At 32.5% G+C, this 26,222-nt stretch overlaps 2 protein-coding genes across 3 annotated transcripts in view; one reads left to right on the forward strand and one right to left on the reverse strand.

Moving 5' to 3' along the window:
* Positions 1-18: 18 nt before the first annotated feature.
* On the forward strand, positions 19-19,357 carry LOC143251748 (scoloptoxin SSD14-like). The gene is made up of 11 exons (XM_076502992.1): positions 19-242; positions 6,891-7,106; positions 9,342-9,487; positions 9,816-9,908; positions 10,384-10,576; positions 10,831-10,994; positions 12,806-13,092; positions 14,768-14,955; positions 16,198-16,438; positions 16,940-17,053; positions 18,766-19,357. Exons 1-11 carry the CDS (start codon positions 148-150, stop codon positions 18,910-18,912), a joined length of 1,884 nt encoding a protein of 627 aa, XP_076359107.1. The 5' UTR covers positions 19-147; the 3' UTR covers positions 18,913-19,357.
* Positions 19,358-21,201: 1,844 nt separating this feature from the next.
* The window catches only part of LOC143253850 (uncharacterized), a 44,060-nt gene continuing 39,039 nt past the window's right edge, over positions 21,202-26,222 (reverse strand). For both annotated transcript variants that reach the window (XM_076508291.1, XM_076508293.1), the window contains one exon: positions 21,202-22,356. In XM_076508291.1, coding sequence (XP_076364406.1) covers positions 21,353-22,356 — 1,004 coding nt within the window. In that variant the 3' untranslated portion in view covers positions 21,202-21,352. The remainder of the gene's footprint in view (positions 22,357-26,222) is intronic.

The raw sequence follows: 26,222 nt of genomic DNA on the forward strand, positions 1-26,222 counted from the left end.
TTGCCTTTGGGAAAGACGCCCCCTTCCGAGCTCTATGACTTCCAAAGCGTTCATACATACACATTGCACGTGTGAGACTGTGCGTGTTTTAAGCTGTCTTTCTTCGTGTATTCATTAGCTATTAATATTAATTAGCAGTCACTGAATATGAGTGAAAAATCGAAGTTATTAGATCACCAGGATAGCGATGAACAGAAATATGGCAGTATTAAATACGAGAAAGCAGAAGAACATTACCCTAGGTAAGCAGTTTCTAAAGTCGCTCTCTTTGTAACCATTTTATTCTTTTTGAATACCCTGATAATGTAGTAAGGTTTGTCATAAGGAGTTAATAATTTAAACCTTCGATTTGGATTTTACCAAAAGAAATCTGTCATTTCATTATTTTTGTTACATCAAGGAACGAGGTTTAACGACTAAATTATTATTAGTGTATAGAATATATTATTAGTATATAGCAAATTAACATTCCATTCTATAGAATAAAATTCATCTCGCTGTTTCACTAAATTATTACCTGAAAAACGATTTTAAGTTCAAGAGTGACATTTCTTAATATAAAATTTTTTTCGTGACACTAAACTGTTACGGGCCAGTAACAGTAATAACTATCATACGGCCTTGTTAAATAACCTTTAACTGTACCTTGTGAAGTTGTCTTAAAACTTGTAATTTTCGTGCTGATTAATTCAACATTATTGCATGATTAAGCGTTAAAGTTTATCAGCTGTTTACTGGTTATTTATTCTCGGCTTTATTTTAAGAACTAGAACCATCTTCTCTCGTAACATAGTTAAGTTGTAAGTTAATGTTAATCTTACTTCTTAAATTTGCAAGAGATGGCGCGCACACATTTCTGAATGATGGTGATTAAGGCACTCGGCTCGCAATCCGAGGATCGCGGGTTCGAAGCCCGTCACTGAACATGTTATTATGGGACGATCAATCCAATTTCGTTGGTAAAAAGAGCAGTCCAGAAGATGACGGTGAATTGAATACGTTGACTAGTTGCCTTCCTTCTAGTCTGTTGTTAAAGTAGGGACGGCTAGCATAGATAGTGCTTGTGTAGCTTTACGATAAATTCAAACCAAACCTACTGATGGGATAAAAAAATACTTTATGCACGCGACCATGCAGGACAAAAACAATTCTGAAACGTGTGTTCTAAAGACGGCTGGTATGGGTATTAGCACTTTAAATAAAATAAAGTACAGAACAACGTTTTGACCTTCTTATGTCATCTTCAGGCTAACAATTCTGAAAAGTATTGAGACTGGGAGGGGGGGAGCCACTCTTACCACTTTATACAAGTATCTGAACCCCCATTTGATTCGCTCCTTATCGAGGGGAGGGGACTTTGGCCACGGGACTATAGTGATACCACTTTCTTTTCGGGTTAAAATGACCAGCGAATGTTCACGACCTTTAAACTTAGAAATAATCTTCACTAAACTTTAAGTGAATTCTAAACACGTTTGTGGAAGAGTGAAATTCATGATTATTTCAGTCACTACAAGCGATCATTTAGACCATGTTACACTGTGTGATCATACTGAATTTTAATTTGAGGAAACAAGCACGTGGTAGCAATATTTTTATTATTAAACAGCGGACTTTCATAAAGTAAAATGTTGGCGTTGTTTCACTCTGAGTTATCAATTAAAAAGTTTTAAAGAAACGAGGTTTGAAAATTGTGTTTGAATCCAGTCGAGTAAAATGTTTGTTTAATAAAAAAGTTATTAAAATGTTATTGGTTTCATTATGAAGAGAAACCCCCAAGAAATAAAATGTATCTCAGAACGGCCGGCATGGGTATTAGCACTTTTAATAATAAAGCAGAGAACAACGTTTCTTTGTTAACCTTAAGATGATTTAGGAAAGTCGAAACGTGTGACAGCTTGTTTACGTTTCAAATATTTTGAATCTGAAAAAGGACAACCATCAAGGGTTACTTTTCCCATTTTCAGTGATTTTTCAAAAAACAAAATTCCAACCAGTCGAGTCATTAAGAATTATGGTAACTACAATCCACCGTAGATCTTTAGGCTATACACGTTGTTCTACCACTTTTATCACATTTTTAATGTTGTAGTCTGTTTTTGACAAGGCGTAATTTTCTAACTTGCAAATAAATAAATAAAATGGGAGCATGAAGTCTGATCAGTCATTACAAATCTGTGAATAATTGAACAATCTGAGACAACGAAAGATGAACAAAGTATCATTTTTTATTACTATTTCTTCTGCTTGACAGTTTTTCTATCCTTTTGACTGGATCCTAACCTTTCAAGACAACCATATTTCTTATTGTTTTAAATGTAACGGGAAACTATTTTAGGCCACATCAATGTTTATAGGAAATACAAACATCTCACCCTTACACTTGCAGTCAGTACAAAAGTTCTAACACAATTTTAGGGTATTGGGACTCATTCATAAATAACGTTTTCTCTAACATACAAGACGTGTTCGAAATTTTTGATTTTTAAATTATTGTCGAAAGGTTGTTTTAATGCATTTTAATCGTGTGATGGATGTTATTATCACCCGAAAAACAATTTCTGTACAATCGATTCGAAATTTTAGGGTTAAACGCATTACTACAGCTAAGTAAGATACTGTTGGTAAAATATTGACATTATACTAAACGTTTAATAACATCAAACTAATTCTAGGGTGACTTTCACAAATATAGACTTGGAACGTTAAGTTGTATACTTATAGTACGATTGAACTAAATTACTACAGTATAGTTCAAGTAATAGGCAGTATATTTGAGAGCCAACCCACTGGTTTCCTGAAATTGTTTTGCAAAATGACAATTTTGAAAAAAATATTTTTCTTTTCACCATTTCTCCTACCGTGAACGTTTTAATATTTACAGTTATTTTGGAAGGAGGGGAATTTCAAAATGTTTTTTAGGTGTAATTTAAGGATCCTTATTTGTAGCGCCACTGTTGAATTGTATCGGTAAAAATCACGCCGATTTTATCTACTGGATTGTTTTCTTGTTTGTGCATTTGTTATCAAAATCCTTGAACAAACAATTCTCAAGTGATAAATGTACAGCAGTTACATTGAAATCTGAAATATTTTGAGTGATAGTGGTTTCGTATAACCAGCAAGCTATAATGTGACCTAAATGTTCAGTTTTGTCAGCTAAATGTTGAAATGCATTTTATTGCTACATTGAGACCAGCGGAAGGATACACTTAAAAACTGCTCGTTGGTGTGATTAGGCATAACAATTCGAACTTCAGATTTTTATCTCGAAATATCCAATAACTGTATTGGTATTGAAGACATGGGCACCGTGGGTGTGTAAAAAAAAAAAAAAAATAATGATAATTTAATTGTATGACACGGTTCGAACTAAACTGTGTATTTTATAATGACGTATATATGCAAAATATAGTATTTGTATTACTACAAAATGTTTTGTACATAGACAAGACAGCTGAAAAACATAACAAAAACAAGACATGTATATGACCCCCAGTGGCACAGCGGAATGTCTGCGGACTTATAGCAGATAACCCATTGTGTAACTTTGTGCTTAATTCTAAACAAACAAAAGCATATATATATTACACCATATCTTCATATACTACAAATAATAATTTTCATTGACACTTAGGCCCGGCATGGCCAAATGGTTAGAGCACTGAGGATCGCGGGTTCGAATCCCCGTCACGCCAAGCATACTCTCCCTTTCAGCCACGGGGGTTTTATTACGGTTCTGTCAGTCCCACTATTCACTGATAAAAGAGTAGCCTCAGAGTTAGCAATGGGTGGTGATGATCAGCAGCCTTCCCTCTAGTCTTACACTGTTAAATTAGGGACGGTTAACCCTCGTGTAGCTTTGCGCGAAATTCACAACAAACAATCACTATCATTTTAAACGTAGGAGGAATAAGTCAAAGAGTATCTGACCCTCCATGGTACATACATATCATACCCAAAACCCAAGAGAGAGCGAACGATGATTTTAAACAATATGGTATTATGATGTGAAATTTTAGCAAATGAATTAAAAAAAAATTCTTACAGTGAGTTTATTTGTTTTTTCGAGCATAGATGAGGAAAACACATCATCAATCAGCTTTGATTTTTTGAGACGAGGAGATAGATGTTAGAACTTTGTTGGCTGTGGGCATTTTAACCCTAACTCTATAAAATAAGTTTATTTAATTAATGAATAGGTTTTTCTTGTAATCTACTCTCTAGAAAATGTTCATACTTTTGAATTAATTTTTTTTTTATATATGTAGCAAAGTCCTACCTTTGTTAGGTTCTTAATAGTATGAAACTCCAAATTATGTCCGTATAGTAGTAGTATACTCAAATATACAATTGAAACATGGCTCAGAGTTCTAGAATGCTATGTTCATCCAATCCTTCTTTATGGTTCTTAATGTTGGACAGTATCACCAGCAATAAAGAAATGCATTGATACAATATAAATATGGTTCCTAGGATAAGTGCTTAATATATCTTGGAACACATATAAAAATAATGAAGTCATTCTAAAGAAGGCCATGACAAAATGAATGTTGTGGGAAAATTTAAGAAGAAAATGGAGTTTTATAGAATATTGTGAGAAAAGGAGAAATTTAAAACAGGAAAAATCTCAGGAAAGAAAAGGAAGACAGTCAGATGCTGGTATTAACAACTGCCAAGATTAGTGCTGTAGAAATGTTAAGAGCAATGGAAGATAGAGATCAGTGGACAACCAACACCATAGGTGGGTGTGGTACCCAGAGAGAAAGACAGTAGCATAACGTACAAGAAATTCTTTTAAAAAATGTCTGCAGTAATGTAAGTTACAAAATTATTGTCACCATTCCAACTGTCCTCACACACAAAGAAAAGATAGAAAAAAGTGTAAAGGTATTATTATTTTTCATATAAGTCAAATAAAATACTTCTCACTTTGTAGTACTTCTGATGTATTTTATGATTAGTTTTGGAATCTGTATTACCAGTGATACAATGACACATAATAACCATAATTTGATAAAGGGTTTTTCATACTGAAAGATCAATTTGTTTCATTTTCTAAAAAGAATGTTTTCAAAGATTACTGATTTTCACATATTTTTCTTTTATGATAAAATTTCCAAATTAAGGAAGTCACTAACTATTTTCAGATAAATGACCTTATGATTAGAATGATAGTTTAGTCTAACTACCTAATGCTTAAGTCAAAGAATTACTAAACTTGTTGTTTCTGTATCTACACAACATCTTGTGTAACTAACCAAACTTGTAAAGTGAGTAATACATCTGTTAAAAACTTTTTAATGTTTTTTTTTAGCTTCTGATGAAATAGGTTTACGCGCCACAATATTTTTGCTATTAATATAATATTCCTGCGGGTTATTCAGTTCACTTGTTATTCAGCATTCAAATAATTTCACTATTTTTCACATTATTTGATATGAAATTAAGTCTACAATTTAATAAAATGAAAGCATTACTCCAAACCTGTTAAAACATATTTATTTCAGGTCAGATATTCTTACCCTGGGAATAATTCCATCTTCTTTGGGTTGAAAAAAATTTTTATGTAGAGGAGCAAACAACGTTTCGACCTTCAGTCATCGTCAGGTTCACAAAAAAAGAAAGAGATAACTGACCGATAGTTGATCACATGTTTGAAGGGGGTTGTGTAATTGAGTGTAGGAATGTAAAAGGTATGCTTAGATGTTTGATTATATTTATTAATACAGGTATGAAGGTGTTCCTTTATATTGGTTTATGTTGGGCTTGAGTTGTTGTATATGTAAGGCTTCTTTAATTTTGCATTTGTTTATGTTTGTTTCTTTATTTAGCATTTGAGTGTTTTCTATAGTTATGTTGTGTTTATTTGATTTGCAGTGTTCGAAAACATGTGGTGACTTTTGTGTTCTTTGAATCTGGTTTCCATTTTTCTACTTTTTTATCCTATATAGAAGTCGTGGCAATTATCACATTGTATTTTATAAATAATGTTGGTGTGGTGTTTGTTAGTGTAGTTTTCACATAGTATAGACCTTAGTTTTGTGCCACAACTTCTATATTGGAGAAACAAGTAGAAAAATGAAAACCAAATTCAAAGTGTATAAAAAGTCACCTTCACACGTTTTCGAACACTCCATGTCAAATAAACACAACATAACTATAGAAAACACCCAAATACTAAATAAAGAAACAAACATAAACACAAAATTAAAGAAGCCTTACTTATCCAACAATTCAAGCCCAAAATAAACCAATACAAAGGAACACCTTTATACCTATATTAATAAATATATCTAACATCTAAACACACCTCCTACATTCCTACACTGAATCACATGACCGCCTTCAAACATGAGGTCAGCTATTGGTCAGTTACCTCTTTCTTTCTTTATGAACCTGACGATGACCGAAGAAGGTTGAAACGTTGTTTGCTTCTTTACATAGAATTCATCTACCAATACCAGCCATTTTTACATATATAATTTTCTCTACAAGTGTTTTCGTCATCACTGAATTCCATCTTCATCAGTAAGACAGTACTGAAGGTTTAGTAATAGTTGTAATGTACATTAAATAGAGTTAATTTTTCATCAGTTTGTTCAGATGATTTTTCAGCTTAAACTGCAACATTTAGAATATTATTTAGGATTCTTTGTATTCCAGAAATAACTTATCACAATAACTGAAGTGTTTACTACCTAGCTATTCAAATATTAGCTGTGTTTCATGAGGTGTCAGTGTGTTTTCTCGATAGATACTTTGTAATTTTTTGTCATGCTTGTGTTAAGTCATCATAATCCAGTTACTTAAACATATCTTGAGTGTATATGATATTTTACAGAACTCGTGCACGATGTTTTACAGAAATTGTGTATGATACTTTGCAGAACTTATTTCACACGTCGTGACTGCATCATTGTAACCGTGGTGCTGTTGATAGCTATCATTGCTATAACCATCACACTCTCTCTAGGCCTACCAAAGATACGAGAGAAGAAACTGAAGTACTTGGATACATCATTCCCAGTGTCGTTCTCTATTCTTGGAACGTTTGAGAAAGCTGTTGTTTTGGTAGATGCTCAACCATGTGCTTCTATAGGAAAGTAAGGGATAAATATAATAAAACTAGTCATTTTTGTCTTAGAAACACAAAGTTTTTGTCAAAATATATTTTCATAGTTTGTTTACACAATTTCATTTTGAAGTTTCTTGTTTGAATAGTTTTGTTTACAATATATCATTGTCTAAGTTTACTTTTACAATTTTGTCTCAGTTTTTGATCAAAAAATATATTTTCTAAGTGATATTGATAGTTTTGTGAATGTTTCCTTGTTATTAATATGCATGTGTAAATATATTTATACAGTTTACTTTCTATAACATTTACTCACTTATAAGTTACTATTTATTAGTACTTACTCAGTTATGTAACTTTATCATTAAAACTTTAGACTACTATCACATTAAATCTTAATTATATTACATGAATAACAGATAATGTATATAGTGTATAACTGGAAATACAAGTAGTAACAGTACAAAACCCAAATAACAAGTAGTAGTGTGTAACCAGAATTACAAGCAGCAATACTGTACAATCCAAATAACAAGTAGTAGTGTGTAACCAGAATTACAAGCAGCAATACTGTACAATCCAAATAACAAGTAGTAGTGTGTAACCAGAATTACAAGCAGCAATACTGTACAATCCAAATAACAGGTAATAGTGTATAACTGGAATTACACCCTTGTGCAAATTAATTGAAACAAATGGTCATTTTACAATATTTTCAGCATGGCAGCAGGTGTAGGCTTGCTGGACTTGCTGATTTCCTTTAATGGTAATTTTTTCACATGGATGGCATCATTAGCTGTGTTTTGCAGTAGAGTTGATCTATTTTTGGGATATATGAGGAAATTTTGAGGAATATTATGTCATTCGAAATTGTGTTAGAAGGGCAAGGAGACCAGTTAGAAAACAACTTCTTACCAACTCAATGAAGAAAAACGGTATCAGTGGGGTCTGAACTGGATGCAAGAACAATGGAGGAAGGTGTTATTCAGTGAAGAGACTCATTTCTTCGTACAGGGTCAAAGAAGTCTGCATGTTTGCAGATCTCCAGGTGAGAAACTTTGAGAATTTCACATCAGTCAGTTCATAAGACATCCCTTGAAGAAGATGTTTTGGGGCTTTTACAGCTACTATGGCATCGCAGGCTTACATATCGTAGAAGGTGTGATGCGAGGACCACAGTACATGAAGTTTTGCAGAGAAGAGTCGTTCCAGAATTGAAAAAGAGATTTCTAGATAGATCTGGCATTTTTCAGCAAGATCTGGCTCTGTGCCACACATCGAAACTTGTGAAAGATTTTATGACTGCAACGCAAATAAAGGTGCTGGACTGGTCTGGAAACTCTCTGGACTTAATACTACTGAAAATCTTTGGGCAATTTGTAAAGAAAGACTTAAAAAAAAAGACTGTACTACGAAAGATAAGCTAATTGAGGCCATAATTTAGGTGTGGTACCGCAATCCAAAAATTGGTAAAGATTGCAGTCAATATGTAGACTCGATGCTAAAGTGGATTAATGATCTTCTGAAAAATGAAGGCGGTTATATCATGTATTAATTTGTGAGTAATTTTGGATTCTCAGAAATAAAACGCAAAAAATTGAAAAAATCATAATTTTCCGTCTTGTTTCAATTAATTTGTTACAAGTAGTAACAGTATACAGCCCAAATAACAGGTAATAGTGTATAACTGGAATTACAAGTAGTAACGGTATACAACTCAAATAACAGGTAATAGTGTATAACCAGAATTTCAAGTTGCAATAGTATACGACCCAAATAATAGTGTATAACCAGAATTACAAGTTGTAACAGTATACAACCGAAATAACAGGTAGTAGTGTATAACAAGAATTACAAGTAGTAGTAGTATACAATCTAACCAACAGGTAGTGACAGAATATACAATTTAGCAACAGTACATGGGTTTGATGTTGTGAAATATTGATGTGATTTGTGGTTATGTATTTCATATACAGATGGTAGTACACTGTAATATTCACTGTTATATCATAATGCTCAGATAGAGATGGTAGTATACTAATATTTACTGTTACATCATGCTGTTGATATACAGATTGTAGTACACTCTAATATTTACTGTTATATAATAATGTTCATATATACAGATGGTAGTACACTGTAATATTCACTGTTATATCATAATGCTCATATAGAGATGGTAGTATACTAATATTTACTGTTACATCATGCTGTTGATATACAGATGGTAGTTCCATGTGTAATATTTATTGTTACATTGCAGTGATATTCTTCAAAAGGGAGGCTCAGCCGTTGATGGAGCTATTGCTGTGTTGTTTTGTGATGGAGTCGTGAATCCACATAGTATGGGACTTGGTGGTGGTCTGTTCATGACAGTTTATATCAGGTTAGTTCTAGCACAAATAACTTGTGATACATGACTTAATTGTACTAAATATACTTTTTACATTGAGAGCTCATGTGTGTTTCATGGTTTTAATACATAATTCTTAATGTTGCTCTAAAAATTGAGGTCTGTTTATGAGCTAAACAACTGTTAAACACATAGTTGTTAAATTTGCTCTTCAAAAATGACTTCTGTCTGTCTGTGTTTCAATTCATAATGTCTAAAGCTGCATTAAAAACACCAAACTTTATTTTTGTGTCACTATTTGATCTCTCTGTTCTTCTGTAGTCTTTGTGTGTGTGGTTCTTGGCCATTGTTTAGTAAATAGCATTACTTGTTTTATATAGTAAAACAAAAAAACTGAGGTTATAGATGGCAGGGAAACTGCTCCTGGAAATGCAACGATTGGAATGTTTGAAGGCAACAATACCTTATCTACTGTAGGTAAGAGAACTATGTCATAAGGTATCAGTTTGTTATCTGTATAGATGACATAATTTAATTTTTTTATTTCTGGTATTACCATATTGTACTTTCATTGAGTTCAGTTACCAATACTCTTTAACCATTAAGTAAAAATTATTTTATTGGGTTTTTCTTTTATTTTAACATTTTCAATAACGAGACTTCATTATTATTTGTGACCATAAGAGATTTTGTTATGAAAAGTTTATTGATCTATAAAAACAAAATCATAGATGTAATTGGTTAATCTTTGTCTTAAATGTATAGATGTGATTGGCTAAGGCTTATCACATAAGATTAAAGCATAAATGTGTTTGGCTAAGATTGGTCATTTAAGATTAAAGTAGAGACATGATTGGCTGATGTTTATTGTATAAGGTTATCTTTAAATCTGTTTTGATGAAACTAAGTGTAATTAGCTTATAACATTTTGGTATTATTGTTCTATTGATAGGAGGCTTAGCAGTGGCTGTTCCAGGGGAACTGAAAGCTTATTGGCTAGCACATCAGAGATATGGGAAGCTTAATTGGTCAGACCTTGTGTTACCATCTGTGAAGTTGAGCCGCAATGGTATCAAGGTTGGAAAACATTTAGGGAAAATGATTATGAGGTTTAAAGACACGATCATGTCAGAACCATCTTTGAGGTAAGCCAATTCTATGGTTTCAGAGTTCTTGGTAAAATATTGTTTGTAAATTTAAAGTTTCAGAATTCTATTAACTGTGTGTATGTTAAAGTACCTTTAGTTTTTATCTAACTGGTTGAGAATCTCTCTGTCTATGTCTTTACTTTAATGTAAAGTGGTGATTGGTTTATTATTTTAAAATGTTTGTTTAGGTAGATAACTTTTCAAAATATTGATTTATAAAGTTGTATCTAAAATTAACAATTGATTTTCAGGGAAGTGTTTTTTAACAATGCAACTGGAGATGTATATAAAGAGGGTGAAATATTAAAGAGGCCCATGCTGGCAGTAACATTGCAGAAGATAGCCAAGAATGGGGCTGATGAGTTATACAGTGGAGAAACTGGAAGAAACCTTATAGAGGATATTCAAGGATTTGGTGAGTGAATGTTATTTGTTCATGGTATGGAGTTCTTTGTTATTTCAGAAATGTATTTTAATGGAGAGATTTAGTCACCTGACTCTTGGTTGTATGTATCGTATGTGTGGTTACAAGTAATGCATTTACATTTAAAAACTAGAATTTATGTGTGTTTATATGACAGCAAGTCAAACCAGTTAAACATTAGTAAATATTTGTTTATAATCTTTGAGTCAGTTATTTACATTGAAAAATATCATACAACATAAATGAACATTAAGGGATAACATGGGACTTATTGGTTCATCTTGGCTGTCCAGTCATCTAAACTGAACTAAAACTATTAATAAATAAATTTTAAAAATAGTGACTTAAGGTCAGCCCTTATAATTCATATACTTGTCAAATCCTTTCTTAAACTCATTTAAATTTACTTCCTGTACAATATCTTGACACATTCCAAAGGCCAACCACCCTGTTAAAGAAATAAAACTGCCTTATCTGAAGATGACTTCTACCTTGCCAAAATTTATATTTGTGTCATCTAGTCCTACTAGTTAAATGTGAAAAATATGATACACCAACACACTCACTTTCTTTTGCACTTTTACAATCTTAAATACTTTAATTAATCAGACCCACTCTAACTTTCCTTCTTTTATCTGCACACAATTTCAGAGATTTCAGTCTCTCTTCATATGACAACCCCTTCACCCCAGCACAATTCTGGTAATTCTTCTCTGAATCATTTCTAACAATTTGATGTCTTTCATAAGGCAAGGAACCCAAGACTGAACACAGTATTACAAACATAGCCTAACTAGTGACATGTGCAATGTAATTTTAACTTCTTTAGACTTGTATTCAGTATTTCTGTAGATACAAACCAGAGTACTATTTACTCCATCACTAGCAGTAGTACACTGCTTGGATGGTTTTCAGAGTATGATCATTTATTGCACCAAGATTCCTTTCCTTCATGACACTGTTATTCCATCCAAATGATACTTGTATTTCAAATAATAATACCCGACATGCACTAACTTACATGTGTTGTAATTAAAACTCATATGCATTTATTTGTTTAACCTTCTAAATGATATAAATCCTTTAATAAATCAGTAGCATCCTCTTCAAACCTAGTAACACTCAATATCTTAATATTATCAACAAATTTAAGTAACTTATTGACCATTCCTTCATCTACGTCATTGGTGTAAATCAAAACTAGAAAAGGTACTAAGACTTAAGCCCTGAGGTACTTCACTTGTAACATTAATCCAGTCTGATTGAAGTCCATTTGCAACAACCCACTGCTTTCTTCCATCCAGCTGCTCTTCTATACAATTAGTTAACTCAAACCCCACACCCATAGAGATGGTTTCTTTACAAGGTTTTATGTGGCACCTTGTCAAATGCCTTCTGAAAATCTAAGTGCACCAAATCTACACTCTTACCTTCATCTACATAAGCAGTAACTTCTTTAAAAATTGTTAAAACTAGAAAATGATTTTGTGTATATTCTTTGAGTCTGGTATTTACATTTAAACTAACAAATATTTTTGTTCATAAGTTTTAAGTAAGGTTTTTATTGTTAAAAACTTGAAAATGTTTTTGCATATAAGTTGTGAGGCAGGTATTTACCATAAGAAATGAGAAAACCTTTGGCACAACCTACATTTAATCACAGCTATGATACTAAAGAATCCCATGTATAGCTCATAAAGTTCTGTCTCATAATTAAGATGTTGTTTTTTTCTGCCATAGGTTCCTAGTTATATTCACTTTCAGATGTGAGATTGATCTAAAAAATATAAATATGATTTCAGGAGGTATCATAACAATGGAAGATTTGAAGAATTATGAAGCAAAAGTCAAAGATGCAATTCCCATTCAGCTAAGAGATGGAGAGACTTTGTATACAGTTCCTCCACCAGGGTGTGGCACATTGGTTGGGTTTATTCTCAACATCCTAGCTGGGTTCAACATCACTTACAACGACGTGAAGGACGTGAAGAGCAGTGTTCTCACCTATCATAGAATGGTAGAAGCATTTAAATATGCATATGCAGAAAGAACATATCTAGGGGATGAAGATTTTGTCAACGTTACAAAGGTATAACTTGGTGGATGAAAACTTACTTTATGAAACACTACAACATTACTGGACTTTTAAAATCTTTCTTGTTAATGTTACAAGGGTATAACTTGGTGGATGAAAACTTACTTTATGAAACACTACAACATTACTGGACTTTTAAAATCTTTCTTGTTAATGTTACAAGGGTATAACTTGGTGGATGAAAACTACTTTATCCACACCACAACATTACTGGACTTTTAAAATCTTTCTTGTTAATGTTACAAGGGTATAACTTGGTGGATGAAAATTACTTTATCCACACCACAACATGTACTGGACTTTTAAAATCTTTCTTGTTAATGTTACAAGGGTATAACTTGGTGGATGAAAACTACTTTATCCACACCACAACATGTACTGGACTTTTAAAATCTTTATTGTTAATGTTACAAAGGTATAACTTGGTGGATGAAAACTTACTTTATGAAACACTACAACATTACTGGACTTTTAAAATCTTTATTGTTAATGTTACAAGGGTATAACTTGGTGGATGAAAACTACTTTATCCACACACATTACATCTTTATTGTTAATGTTACAAGGGTATAATTTGGTGGATGTACTGGACTTTAAAATCTTTATTGTTAATGTTACAAGGGTATAACTTGGTGGATGAAAACTACTTTATCCACACCACAACATGTACTGGACTTTTAAAATCTTTATTGTTAATGTTACAAAGGTATAACTTGGTGGATGAAAACTTACTTTATGAAACACTACAACATTACTGGACTTTTAAATTAAAATCTTTATTGTTAATGTTACAAAGGTATAACTTGGTGGATGAAAACTACTTTATCCACACCATAACATTACTGGACTTTTAAAATCTTTCTTGTTAATGTTACAAGGGTATAACTTGGTGGATGAAAACTACTTTATCCACACCATAACATATACTAGACTTTTAAAATCTTTCTTGTTAATGTTACAAAGGTATAACTTGGTGGATGAAAACTACTTTATCCACACCACAACATGTACTGGACTTTTAAAATCTTTATTGTTAATGTTACAAAGGTATAACTTGGTGGATGAAAGCTTATTTTATCAAAGAGTACAACATGTACTGGACTTTTAAAATAATGATACCAGAATGAATTAATGTATTATATAAAGCACTAAAATTAGTAACGTTTAGAGTATTTACAGTTTGAGATGTTATCACCTATCCTCTTCTTTCATCCCATTTATGTATAAACTAAAGAATTTAAAGTAGGAAACATAAAAGGTGTGGAGAATAGAGACATCTGCTCATAACTGCAACAAAACAAGTGATTTATGATATATGTAGTTCACTGTTTATGTTTTGGTATGTATGTTTAACCCTTAAATGGTGGTCATCATCAGTTGATGCTGCTACCTACAACATTCTTACTGTTTAAGGGTTAAGAGAATGAGTTGATTTGATGGGACAAAGGGAATTGGGTTTGCAGATCCATATATAATCAGATTAACAACAGTTACAGCAGTCAGAGATTTCACTTAAAACCTTTAAAGAATGATTCTCTTGTTTGTAGACAAAATTATTAGAGTGACATTTTTCCTGAAGGTTGGTTGGGTGGTTTGACCTTTAATTTTACTAAGAGGTTTACATCCACAGAGAATAGAGTTCTCACTTTAGTAATGGATACAATTTCAGGTTCTTTCAGATATTACTTCCGTTAAGTATGCAGAAAACATTCGAAAGAAAATTTCTGATGTAGAAACATTTCCTCCAGAAAGCTATGGTGGGGATTTTTATGGGGTGGAAGATCATGGAACAGCTCAAGTAACTGTGGTGGACAGTGAAGGAAATGCTGTGTCTGCCTCCAGCACTATCAATACTCAGTAAGCTGTGCTTAAATGATAGATTTTAAATTACTTTTTTATGTGTATTAATGTTAGTACATTTATCAGTTTAGTTCTTACATTTACTGATCGTGATAACATTTAATAATTGTGTATTATAGTTTTTTGTGTGTTAGCATTTGTCACTTTTCAACTAATGTTTCAAGGTAAAGACTTTATGGTAAAGAGCTAATAGCTATGTAAGTACTAAGAACCAATAAGCAGTCAGATTAAATTGTGGCAAAAATGTGTGAAACCAAAGATGGATAAAAATTGTAATTACTACTTTGTTTTTAGGATTAAAAGTTTTTGATAAACATTTAAGAAATTCATGTAGACATGCTAAAGGAAACGTGCAGTAATTGTGAAATAGATTCTTTAACTCTAAATCATCGAAAAAGAAAGATCCAGTAATAACATCAAAATTTTATCAGTGGAAGACATGGTTGGATGTTTTGTTTCATAATGTCCTGTGAAACGGAGTTGAAAATTTTCTAAACAATTAATTGACATAAGTCCATGTTTATGTCTGCCTAAAATTGGTGAACTAATTGTCACCAAACATGACATATGAGTGGAGATAAGTTAGATCAACAACTATTTAATCAGAATACCTTTAAATAGTAAACATGCAGAACTGTCTAATATTCATTTATAAAGTAAACTTCTTTTATAATGTTTGTAAAACTGCTGAAAATATCTTATGTAAAGTACTTCTAATGCAACATACCAGATGTTAAACATTTTAAAGAACTTCTAATGCTACATTACAACACGTTAAACATTGTAAAGAAGTTCTAATACAACATACAACATGTTAAACATTTTCTAATAGTACATTACAAGATGTTAAACATTTTAAAGAAGTTCTAATACAACATACAACATGTTAAACATTTTAAAGAAGTTCTACAACATGTTAAACATTTTAAAGAACTTCTAAACATTAAACAATGTAAAGATGTTTCTAATGCTACATTACAACATATTAAAATAATGCTTATACAACATGTTAAACATTATAAAAGATGTTTGTATATACAAAGTATTAAATAATTTATAAAACTTCTATGTTTTAATCTGTTTTTGTTAATCCAAATCTTTAGCTTCAAATGACTGTTTTGTTTCCATAGATTGCATGTTAGGTATTTACTAATTTTGTTTATTTAGTTTATACCTTTGAATGTCACATATCTGAATATTGTTAAATGCTTTAGTTCTTTTTTCTGATATATGTTTTAGTTTTGGGTGTAAAAGAAGATCTCCGTCTACAGGAATTATTCTGAACAATGAAATGGACGACTTCTCTTCACCAAACGTGATTAATTATTTTGGACTTCCTCCATCTCCAGCTAATTTTATAAAACCAGGAAAACGTCCCTTGTCATCTATGAGTCCATCAGTCATTTTAGATAAAGCTCGTGGACTTAAAACTGTTATTGGAGGTTCTGGTGGCTCTCGCATAATCACAGCCATAACTCAGGTTAGCTATGTTGTGGCTTGTTTTGAATGTATGTTGAAAGGTTATATGTTCAAATCTGTCATTGAAGAGTCATTAACTTCTGTTTATGAAATACTGTTTGTTTTGGTATTAATTATTCTGGAATCCCTTGTTATAACTTAGATCTTTTTGTTTGTCCATCTTTTTTTTTTTATTCAGAAATTAATATGTTTCAGTTGAAGAAGAAAATTGTCTCTCTGTTTTTTCCTTTTCAGTTTCTAAATTGTAACTCATCAAATTCAAAGTTTTCTTTAAACACAAATCAGCTGTTTTTTAGCATTTGGAAAACGATGTATGTATTGAAATATAATTTGTGAGTCAATTTAATATCAGTTCTAACACATGTTCTAGTATTTATTTACTGTGGCACGCACGCACGCACACATTTAACTAAATGTTTGTAATTTTTCACAACTGCGTGATGAGTTTTGTGAGGTTTTGGTGCAATTAAAACTTTCAAAACTAGTGTTTTGTTTACAACAGGTGCTGATTAGGTCAATGTGGCTGGGTAACAGTATTAAAGAAGCTATAGATGCATTGAGGATACATCACCAACTTTATCCTAACACTGTATTCTACGAGAAACACTTCCCTCAAGTAAGTGGTTGTCGTCATCTCTCTTTAGTTCAATTAAACGTTGCTTAGTTTCTTTCTCTACATTGTACTTTTATTACATCTTACAATTTTTTTTTTTCTTCCAAAGCATTTAAAACAGATTGTTTCGCATTCTAACAAGATTATTTTAGAAGCTCTGAATGAAACTGATAGCAGTTGTATGTTGTGTTTTAGGTTCTTTGATTTTTTTAATTTCTCAGCAGGTGTGTGTGTTCCTGCAGTGTCTGTGCTGTGTAACTTTTTGTTTCTTTTTAACATATTTTTCATTTAAAACCTGATATTTTTCTATACTTAAAAGATTTTGATAATGGAGTTAGAAACAAAATTGAGAAGTGTTTCTTATTAGAGATTCTCTTGATATAACAATGATTTAATACTTCTTATGAATTCTGTCTTATTTAACATATGGATAGATTGTCTGTTGACGTCACATATTCACTTTTGAAGCTGTAAAAGTTCTGCTATCAGTAATTGTCTAGAACTGATTGTTTTTACTACAACAGAAGGAACACTTAAATTATTTTCCTTGGTTTTAGCTAGTCTTGGGAAATCTCCTGGAATGGTATTAAAAGAAGTAATCCTAAATGTCCAGGAGATCTAAGGACAATTCTTGAGGAATAGTTATTCATTTAACTTTAGTTGGTCTTATGAAACTTTGAAGAGAGAAACCCCATAGCAATATGGTGTTGAACATTTTAAAGATGGTGATAGAAAGTGATGTAATTCACAATTACTGAATGTCTATTATTTCAAACACAAAAGGGAATAGGAAAACATCTTTAAAAAAACCACCAGAAGTTGACAGTTGCAAAATTGTCTCTTATATAAGATTAGTCAAATATCATTGATCATGAGTCTTAAGTTAGCTGAGTAAAAACCCTTCTTACTGCCCAGTCTATGCCTTACTAAAATTATGTTTTAGTCAGTCAAATTATTCATAAAGCATTCATCAATATCTTGAAACTTTCAAATTACTCTCTGGCAACAGTGCAGTATGTACCTGCTTTTTTCAACTTTACACAAATTTGTTTAACTAGTTTTTTTATTCAAGTGAGGGCCGGGTGGCTAGTGTGCTCAACTCAGTCTGAGGGACGTGGGTTTGAATCCTCTCGAAACCAAACATGCTCACCCTTTCTGCTGTGGGGGCATAAAATGTGACTGTCAATCCCACTATTTGTTGATAACAGTAGCCCAAGAATTGGCAGTGGGTGGTGATGACCAGCTGCCTTCCCTGTAGTCTTACACTGCTGAATTAGGGACAGCTAGTGCAGATAACCCTTTGTACAAAATTAAAAATCAAGAAACAAAACATACAATTTAGTATGGAATGTTTGCCATTTCTTTTATGTATATAGATCAGTGGTTTATGTGCATTAATTTTCTATATTTCAGTTGTGTGTAATTTATATACCAGAAATGTTTGTTAAAGAAATATCTTTCATGAATGGTACGATATCTGAAACATTATAAGTTTGAAAGAATACAACCACTCTCTAAATAAACACAATTTATACTTTTAACTTTTCTATTTTATAAAGATCAAACATTTAGAGTTCTGGGTGGTAGTATTTGTGTGCCAAGTTTTTCTGGCTGGTGTAGTAATTAGTTTTAACAATATTTTGAATTATTCTAGTTTTTGTTTTAGTTGAAAATGTATATTTTATCAGTTATTAACTGTTTTTCGTTTTTTATAGATTTACTTGGATGGATTGACTAGACTTGGACATAAGACTGCTTTGGACAGTAAAGCAACTCAAATCCAACAAATTGTTAAACAGTCAGATGGTAAACTCTCTGCCAATGTTGATTACAGAAAAGATGGATCAATGATAGGGTTTTAATGTGTGTGTTTTAATCACTGATAGAAGGTACAAACCTTCTCATTTTTATATTTTATTATGTTTGTGAACTATTTCATGTTGGTACAATAGATACACGTGTCAGAAGAACTTATGTGACAAGTTTTATCTAATCAGAAATACTAAGTATCCTCAGGGGGGAGCAGTGTTATTATACAGGTCTATGTTCTTAGTTTTGAATAGCAGCATGTAGAAATACTTCATAAAACAGTAATGTTGATTGGTTGTGGTTTAACAGTTTGATCTTATGGATTTCCTTGTATTTTCTGTATATATTATTAAGAAAATATTTTAAATGTATTTTGGGAAAGATATTTTGTTTCATAATTCTATTAGATCAGTGATGTTATAAAGATTGGAATTTATTTATAATAAAATGTCAGTTTCCATATCAATGAATAAAACTAATGTGGTGTAACAGTTTAAAGAAGTTTTAGTAGTTGTTCTTATGGTTTTAGTCATAGTGTAGTCACTGTAAGTTGGGTATAGTGTATAAATATTGGGTTACAATAAGACTGCTCAGTAGTTTTATTTGTGCTAACAAATAATCAATGAAGAATAATTGTGTTTATTCCTAGAATATGGATATTCTAGGAATACTGTAATAACTACCAAATTAAATATTGTATCAGTTTGACAGCCAGACTTGTATCGTATAAAGGATATGTAAACCTTTTGTAAATACTATTTTATGATATATATGTAATATTTTGTTAATTTAGGGATCAAACACTATTAACTCATGAAATGTGATATAAGAAAACTGTAGGAAAATTTATTTGATCTGTTTAATGAGGTCAGAGAATGGATGAAGAATTAATATAAACAGCTTTAATGTTCATTTCTTGCTTTGTAACCTTTAAGAAGAGCTTCGGTCAACCTGAGCAATTCCACTTGACTTTCAATTTCCGTCCACGTTTAGGTGATAGTATAGATGTCTTGCATCATGTTCTTTGAAATAAAAGGAAAAGGAAGAATTACCGTTTTGTGTTTTCAAGACAAATATCGTGATCAGGTGTCCTGGTTTCTTTTAAGGGAAGGTACTAATATATTTATATCCTGCAGCGACCTTCTTTACATTTATTATTTTGTAGTAACTAGAAGTGATTGTATTAAAATCATTTATTTACACCAGATACTTGGTGTTAGAGAAGTGCTGATCCACAATAATACAAGGAGTTGCTTACCAAGACCTGGTGGTTTGGAGTTAGGGACAGAGCCATGCTACCTGAATTACATACAAGTAAGCTAGGGACCTATTCTATGGTCAGTACTAAATTCCCCTAACATGTATGTAACATCACATTATTAAGATAACATTTTCTTATAATTTGCGACATATTTTCTACCAACATTTTTCTTTGTTTTAGGAAGGTAACTTCTTGCCCTGATCTATTAGAGAGTTACCACTAAGCATAGAAACTCTTATTTTATATGAAAACACAAAAATAGTGTTATTAATGTATTAAAATCAAAATTATGACATCAAGTTGATAGTAATAACTGGTCACCTACTTAAACCATTATAGTCTTTGTGAATGACATGTATGTAAGATAACATTTTCTTATAATTTGCGACATATTTTCTACCAACATTTTTCTTTGTGTTAGGAAGGTAACTTCTTGCCCTGATCTATTAGAGTTACCACTAAGCATAGAAACTCTTATTTTATGAGAACTAGCTTGTTGCCTTTTTAATTAATTTCACTGTCATTCAGAATTAATGTAAAACTGATTAATATAAATATGAAAACACAAAGACTAGTGTTATTAATGTATTAAAATCAAAATTATGACATCAAGTTGATAGTAATAACTAGTCACCTACTTAAACCATAATAGTCTTTGTGAATGAAATATATGTATAAATAGTTCCTAGACTGATACAAAACTTGTCATATCCAAGCAAGCCTAGTGAACCCTGGTTTTGAATGAAAAGCTTCATTGGCAGTGGATATGTCAGACAAGGGCATGGTTGATGGAGTATTACATATCTTTCTTGTTAAATTTGACTCAGATTTTTATAACAAAACACATGCTTGATTCTGTAAAATTAAACCAAGAGACACTATAATAAAAAAAAAAAACAAATTTAGTACCATATGTTTACTTGCATTTCTTGACATCAGTGAAAATATATACTACATTCTTTGCTCAACTGAGTTGAATGTAAAAATAAATTAACTGTATAATCTAGTTTATTTGGTTAATAATTAGATTATATAGTTTAGTGTTTATTTACTAAACCTTAAGAAACTTTAATGGAATATAAATCATTACAATAAATGTGGGTCTTTCTTTACATATATAAATCTATTAGATGTGATTAACATACTTGTTGAATGTAGAAACAGTCAGTTTTACCTGCATTCTTCTAAACACAACATAACATATTTACAAATGACATCATTTGACTGTACTGTCAAAGTTTCGTATAATCAGTAAATCCAAGGTTTTGAAATCCAATGGCTGAATCGTTTCTTGTGGAGGTATTTGTGTTACTAGTAGATAGAGTGGTATTGCTTTGGGATGTAGTCTTCCAGTCTTCAGTGTGGTCATTTTCGTGTGAGCTATGCTGGTCTGTGTCACATACTGGTGGGTACTCAGCCCTAGGCTGTGTACAACAGCTGCTGGAAGCAAATGAAGCATTGCTGAATGAAGATGGTTGGCAGCCTGGTGGTAAATTTTCTGGCACACTTAGGTATGAGTTGGTGCTAACAGAGTCTCTGAAACTATCTGCTAAGCCCAAATTGGTGGTGCTGTGAGGCAGTTTCAAACCATTGATTTCTACTCTGCTTACAGATTGTTCAATCATTTTTCGCAATAAGTATCCCAAACCCAAAGACAAGACAATGACTACAATGGAAATGATTATGAAATAGTGTTTGTGTTTTTTTGCGATGAATGTTTCATTTTCGGGCTTCAGATTCGTGGTCTTCGTCTCACACTTAATTACATTTTCACTTGTCGATAGACAAACATCATAATTTGTGAACTCTTTCAAGTTTGAGATCTTGGTGTTTCCCGATTCGCTACTAACTAGTTTTGCTATTTTGTTGCCTTGACACGTGTCACAACAATTAATCTGGATTGTTGAAATACTTCGTCGTCTCATTTCACTAAAATATTTTGGGTTCCATTTGACGAGTAACTCTCGATCTGAAACACTTTCTACCGAGAGGTCAAGACTTATTGGTTTCTGGGTGGTTCCTCCAGAAGTAACCAGGTTACCAGTCGGGGTGGGTAACCAAATCTCTTCCGTACTTTTTGTAATATTGTCTAGAGTTGTGTTTCTCAGACAGAATTCAATTTCAGAAAACTGCATGTTGTTGTAGTTGGTGCAATGGCCGGTGTCATTAAGTTGGTAGATTTGAATCAAGTACTGTTTGATCCAGTCGAGGGAACACGTGCATTTAAACGGGTTGTCTGAAGTAAAGAAATAGATAAAGGTAAATTGTCATAAACTATTTCACACTGACTCAGGTTTAACATGTACTGGTTTGTACATTCTGTTTCAGATTCAATAACCAGTAATTAATAATGTTATCAGAATATATGACAGAGTTTGTAACTTGAATGGCGATACATTTTATTTATATTTCATTTGCATTGTATAAAGGTTTAAGTGGTCATAAAACAATCATGGTTATTTGAAAAAGGTAAACGTACAAATATTGACTAAGTCTTTGAAAAAAATATCTTCCTTCTCGTGTTACACTGCTAAATTAGGGATGGTTAGTGCAAGAAATTCAACAAAACCAAAGAGCAGGTATCAAAACCTGCCTTTTACCGTTATATGCATTACAGGTGGGGATTTGTTATTAACAGTGGTTTAAAATTAGTATACCACTTGTTGCACCCATTTAACCCCTCTACTCTCTAAATTGACTTAAAGACGACTAGGCTTTATTTTATGTGAAGGTTGTAAGTATACTGTTGTTTTATTAGTACTGCAAGTGCTCAACGGGAAAAACCAATAACGGCACACGCATGAACAACAAAGTTAATTTGTTTACATAACTAGTTAGGTATGCGTTTTAAAAGTTAGTGTAAGAGACAGTTATAAAGTGTAAAATTAACATTTTTATTTACTACGTTTTAAATCCTTATAAATACAACAATAATATACTTCCAGAAGTTAGAACTACACTGAGGTTACAAACTAAGAGTAGGTTTGTCCTTCCCTTCAGGGAACGTGCTTGCCAGTTTGTGGTAGAATTAAATTTGTCAACTCAAGATGAATTTTGTCCGTTCCATGGTTGGAGGTGGTTTCTCAGTTCGACGCTAGAATTATATATACGTAATATACACAGTAATTTCTAGATCACTATCAACTACAAGGAAACTAATTGCATATATAGGTATTTATGGAGGTTGAGTATATCATATTAGAACGATTTTTAAATCTGGTCATGCCAGATATGATGGTTTCTTGGTATTCATTTCCAAAGTGTGACAGCACAGGCATACCTAGCCAACTGGTATGTCTTTGTTTCGTTCTCCAACTGCATGAGATAGGCTATGGTTGAACAGAAAGGTAAGATTTGTTTATCTCGCCCTCGCTTTCAAATGGATTTTGAAGTTAGGGTTTCTGAATTCTGGGCTACTACAAGACGCAACACTGGTAAACCACGGCTCCTATCCAATTTGTAACAGGTTCCTTTCTGGATGGTCCTGGTTTCCCAAATTGATCTATATTCTTTTGTTTTTTAATACAATTAAATATAATCACAACACATCTTTACGATTTGATTGTACAAACAGTTTTTGATGACATCAAACCATCGATGAAACGCCAGAAAATAGAAAAATGGAGTTTTTATATATTCCATTCAACCACAACCAGCCATGCTTTTGACGCGCATACTCAAAATCTTTTCAATCCACTGATTAATCTTTAAATAGTGGGAATGTAGGTAGCATCATCAACTGGTGACGGCTGCCGTTTAAGGGTTAATTATTTGCCGATTTGTTGGCAGTTGAATTTGAGTGTGTTATATACGGTGTACGGCTCACAGAAGTTCCATGCGCGCTTAAAGCAGCCGCAGTCAAAGGGTTTAATATACACAGATCCTTGTGTTACACGATGCATAAACGTTTAATTTACATTATATATTGAATATAACTGAGTACTGCTTGTTGACACGGATGGTTAACAAAGATCTCTATTTAACACGTTAACTTGATGTTTCTAACTAGCTTCTTGGTAATCCAACTTATAGACGGCTACAAGCTCCATATCGTTTCTGATCCGGCCATTAAATAGTCTGTAGCATGAAAATTCAAATATATTTCTCATACTTCGCTGGTTTGAAAATAGTATTTACATTAGATAGAGCTGAAACGACTTTGAACAATATATACACACACTGGCATAGTGACACGGAACTTTATGGACGACTTTAATATCACTGCAAGTCTGTGAAGATTTGTTTTTATTGTTATTAGGCTTACTGTTAAATAAGATCTATTATTCTAGTAAGGCTTGGGAGGTAAAAAACCACGTAACAACAGTACTAATCGTTTCATGATTTTTTAAATGCATTTTTGGACCATTTTGAAGTGTATTCCATTATGTAGCTAACAATCCTATAACGTTCTCGGACATTCCGTAAATTGTAACCTAACCCTACTGCTACAAGAAAACACATCATAGCGATACCTACACAGTAATTAATATGCTTTACTGCCAGGAGTGTTCTGTTTTCCATTTTTAGGGGCGTACTTTTTATCACACAGTTTCTTTCGGCAGAAAAACTAGGCACACAAACACAATCTTCGTCCCATTGTCCGTCTGTTAAAACACAGACGTAATAATCTGTATTTTCCTCAAGGTTACGAATCGTTGAATTGCAAGATTTCACATCTTCGGTTTGGAAATACACGTCGTTTGTTTTAGTGTTTCCGTAGTATATTTTAACAGTTGGTTTTTTTATTTCTTTCATTTGATTACGACCTACTCTAAAGTATTCTGGGTTCCACTTAACCAGTAATTCATCATCAGAAATACTTTCTACCAACAAATTAAGGCTCACCTGGTCCTGGGTGCTTTCTGAAGGATCCTGTTCTGTTGTTACATGGGTGCTAGTTGACAGATCCAACTGGGTGGTTCCTCCAGAAGTAACCAGGTTAGCAGTTGTGGTGGGTAACTGCATCTCTTCCGTACTTTTTGTAATATCGTCTAAAGTTGTGTTTCTTGGACAGAATTCAATCTCAGAAAACTGCATGTTGTTGTAGTTGGTGCAGTGGCCGGTGTCGTTAAGTTGATCAATTTGAATTAGGTACTGTTTGATCCAGTCGAGGGAACATGTGCATTCAAACGGGTTGTCTGGAGTGGAGAAACAACATAATTCCTTTCAGAGAGTTGATACATTTTACAGAAAACATTAAATGAAATAGTTTTAATAGATATGTTCCAAATGCCTCTCTTTCATTATATTCAAGTTATCAAATACAACAAAAAGTAGTAAGACCCGGTATATTATTATTGTGTTAAATAACGAATTCTCATATCTGTTTGAACCTACGCAAGAGATATGACCACAAGCCTTAATCAGCTAATGTTTAAGTACCTTGTCCTTTTAGTGGCACAGCGGTATGTCTACGTATTTACAACGCTAGATACCGGATATCGATACTCCTGGTGGTCAAAGCACAGATAGCTCTTTGTGTTTAACTACAACCAAACAAATCTTTCTCCCAAGGTTTATTTGTTCCTGTTGAGGTATGTGGTGCTTTTTACATAAAAACGGCTAACACGTTAAAGTAATCGTGTTGATACATTAAGTATTGCACAATTTCCTCACGTTAACATTCACCAGAACGTTCATAAGTATTAACAGATGTGTCTGAAAGGATTTGGACTATACCTTTATTCGTCACAGCTTATTTTAGGACAATCAAACAAACTGTTGTCGAACAATGCTCTTTGTCCATGAAGAACAAAGACAAACAAACACCTTGCTATCCAGTTCATCCTTTCGTTTTCTTCTAGTAGTAATCCTTAGGGTTATTTGTCATTGGAAACGACGACAAAAATCGTCATTAAGGTTCTCATCTTAGCGGACGGACACGGATATCTTTAGTGAACTTATCAAGTATTTAAAAACTGGGAATGGTAAATAAATTTAGTTTCTTTTAAGAAGTTCACTACACTTTAAAAGAAACGATAGAAACCTGTGAAGACAACATATTATTACTCTTGCTTTACGACCGAGAGAAATCCATGATGTAAACCATTGGAAAGATACTTGACAAATCTATTATTAATAAATAAGCTAAATACATTTACG

Source organism: Tachypleus tridentatus, chromosome 6, assembly GCF_004210375.1.
Source record: "Tachypleus tridentatus isolate NWPU-2018 chromosome 6, ASM421037v1, whole genome shotgun sequence".
NCBI classification, from domain to species: domain Eukaryota; kingdom Metazoa; phylum Arthropoda; class Merostomata; order Xiphosura; family Limulidae; genus Tachypleus; species Tachypleus tridentatus.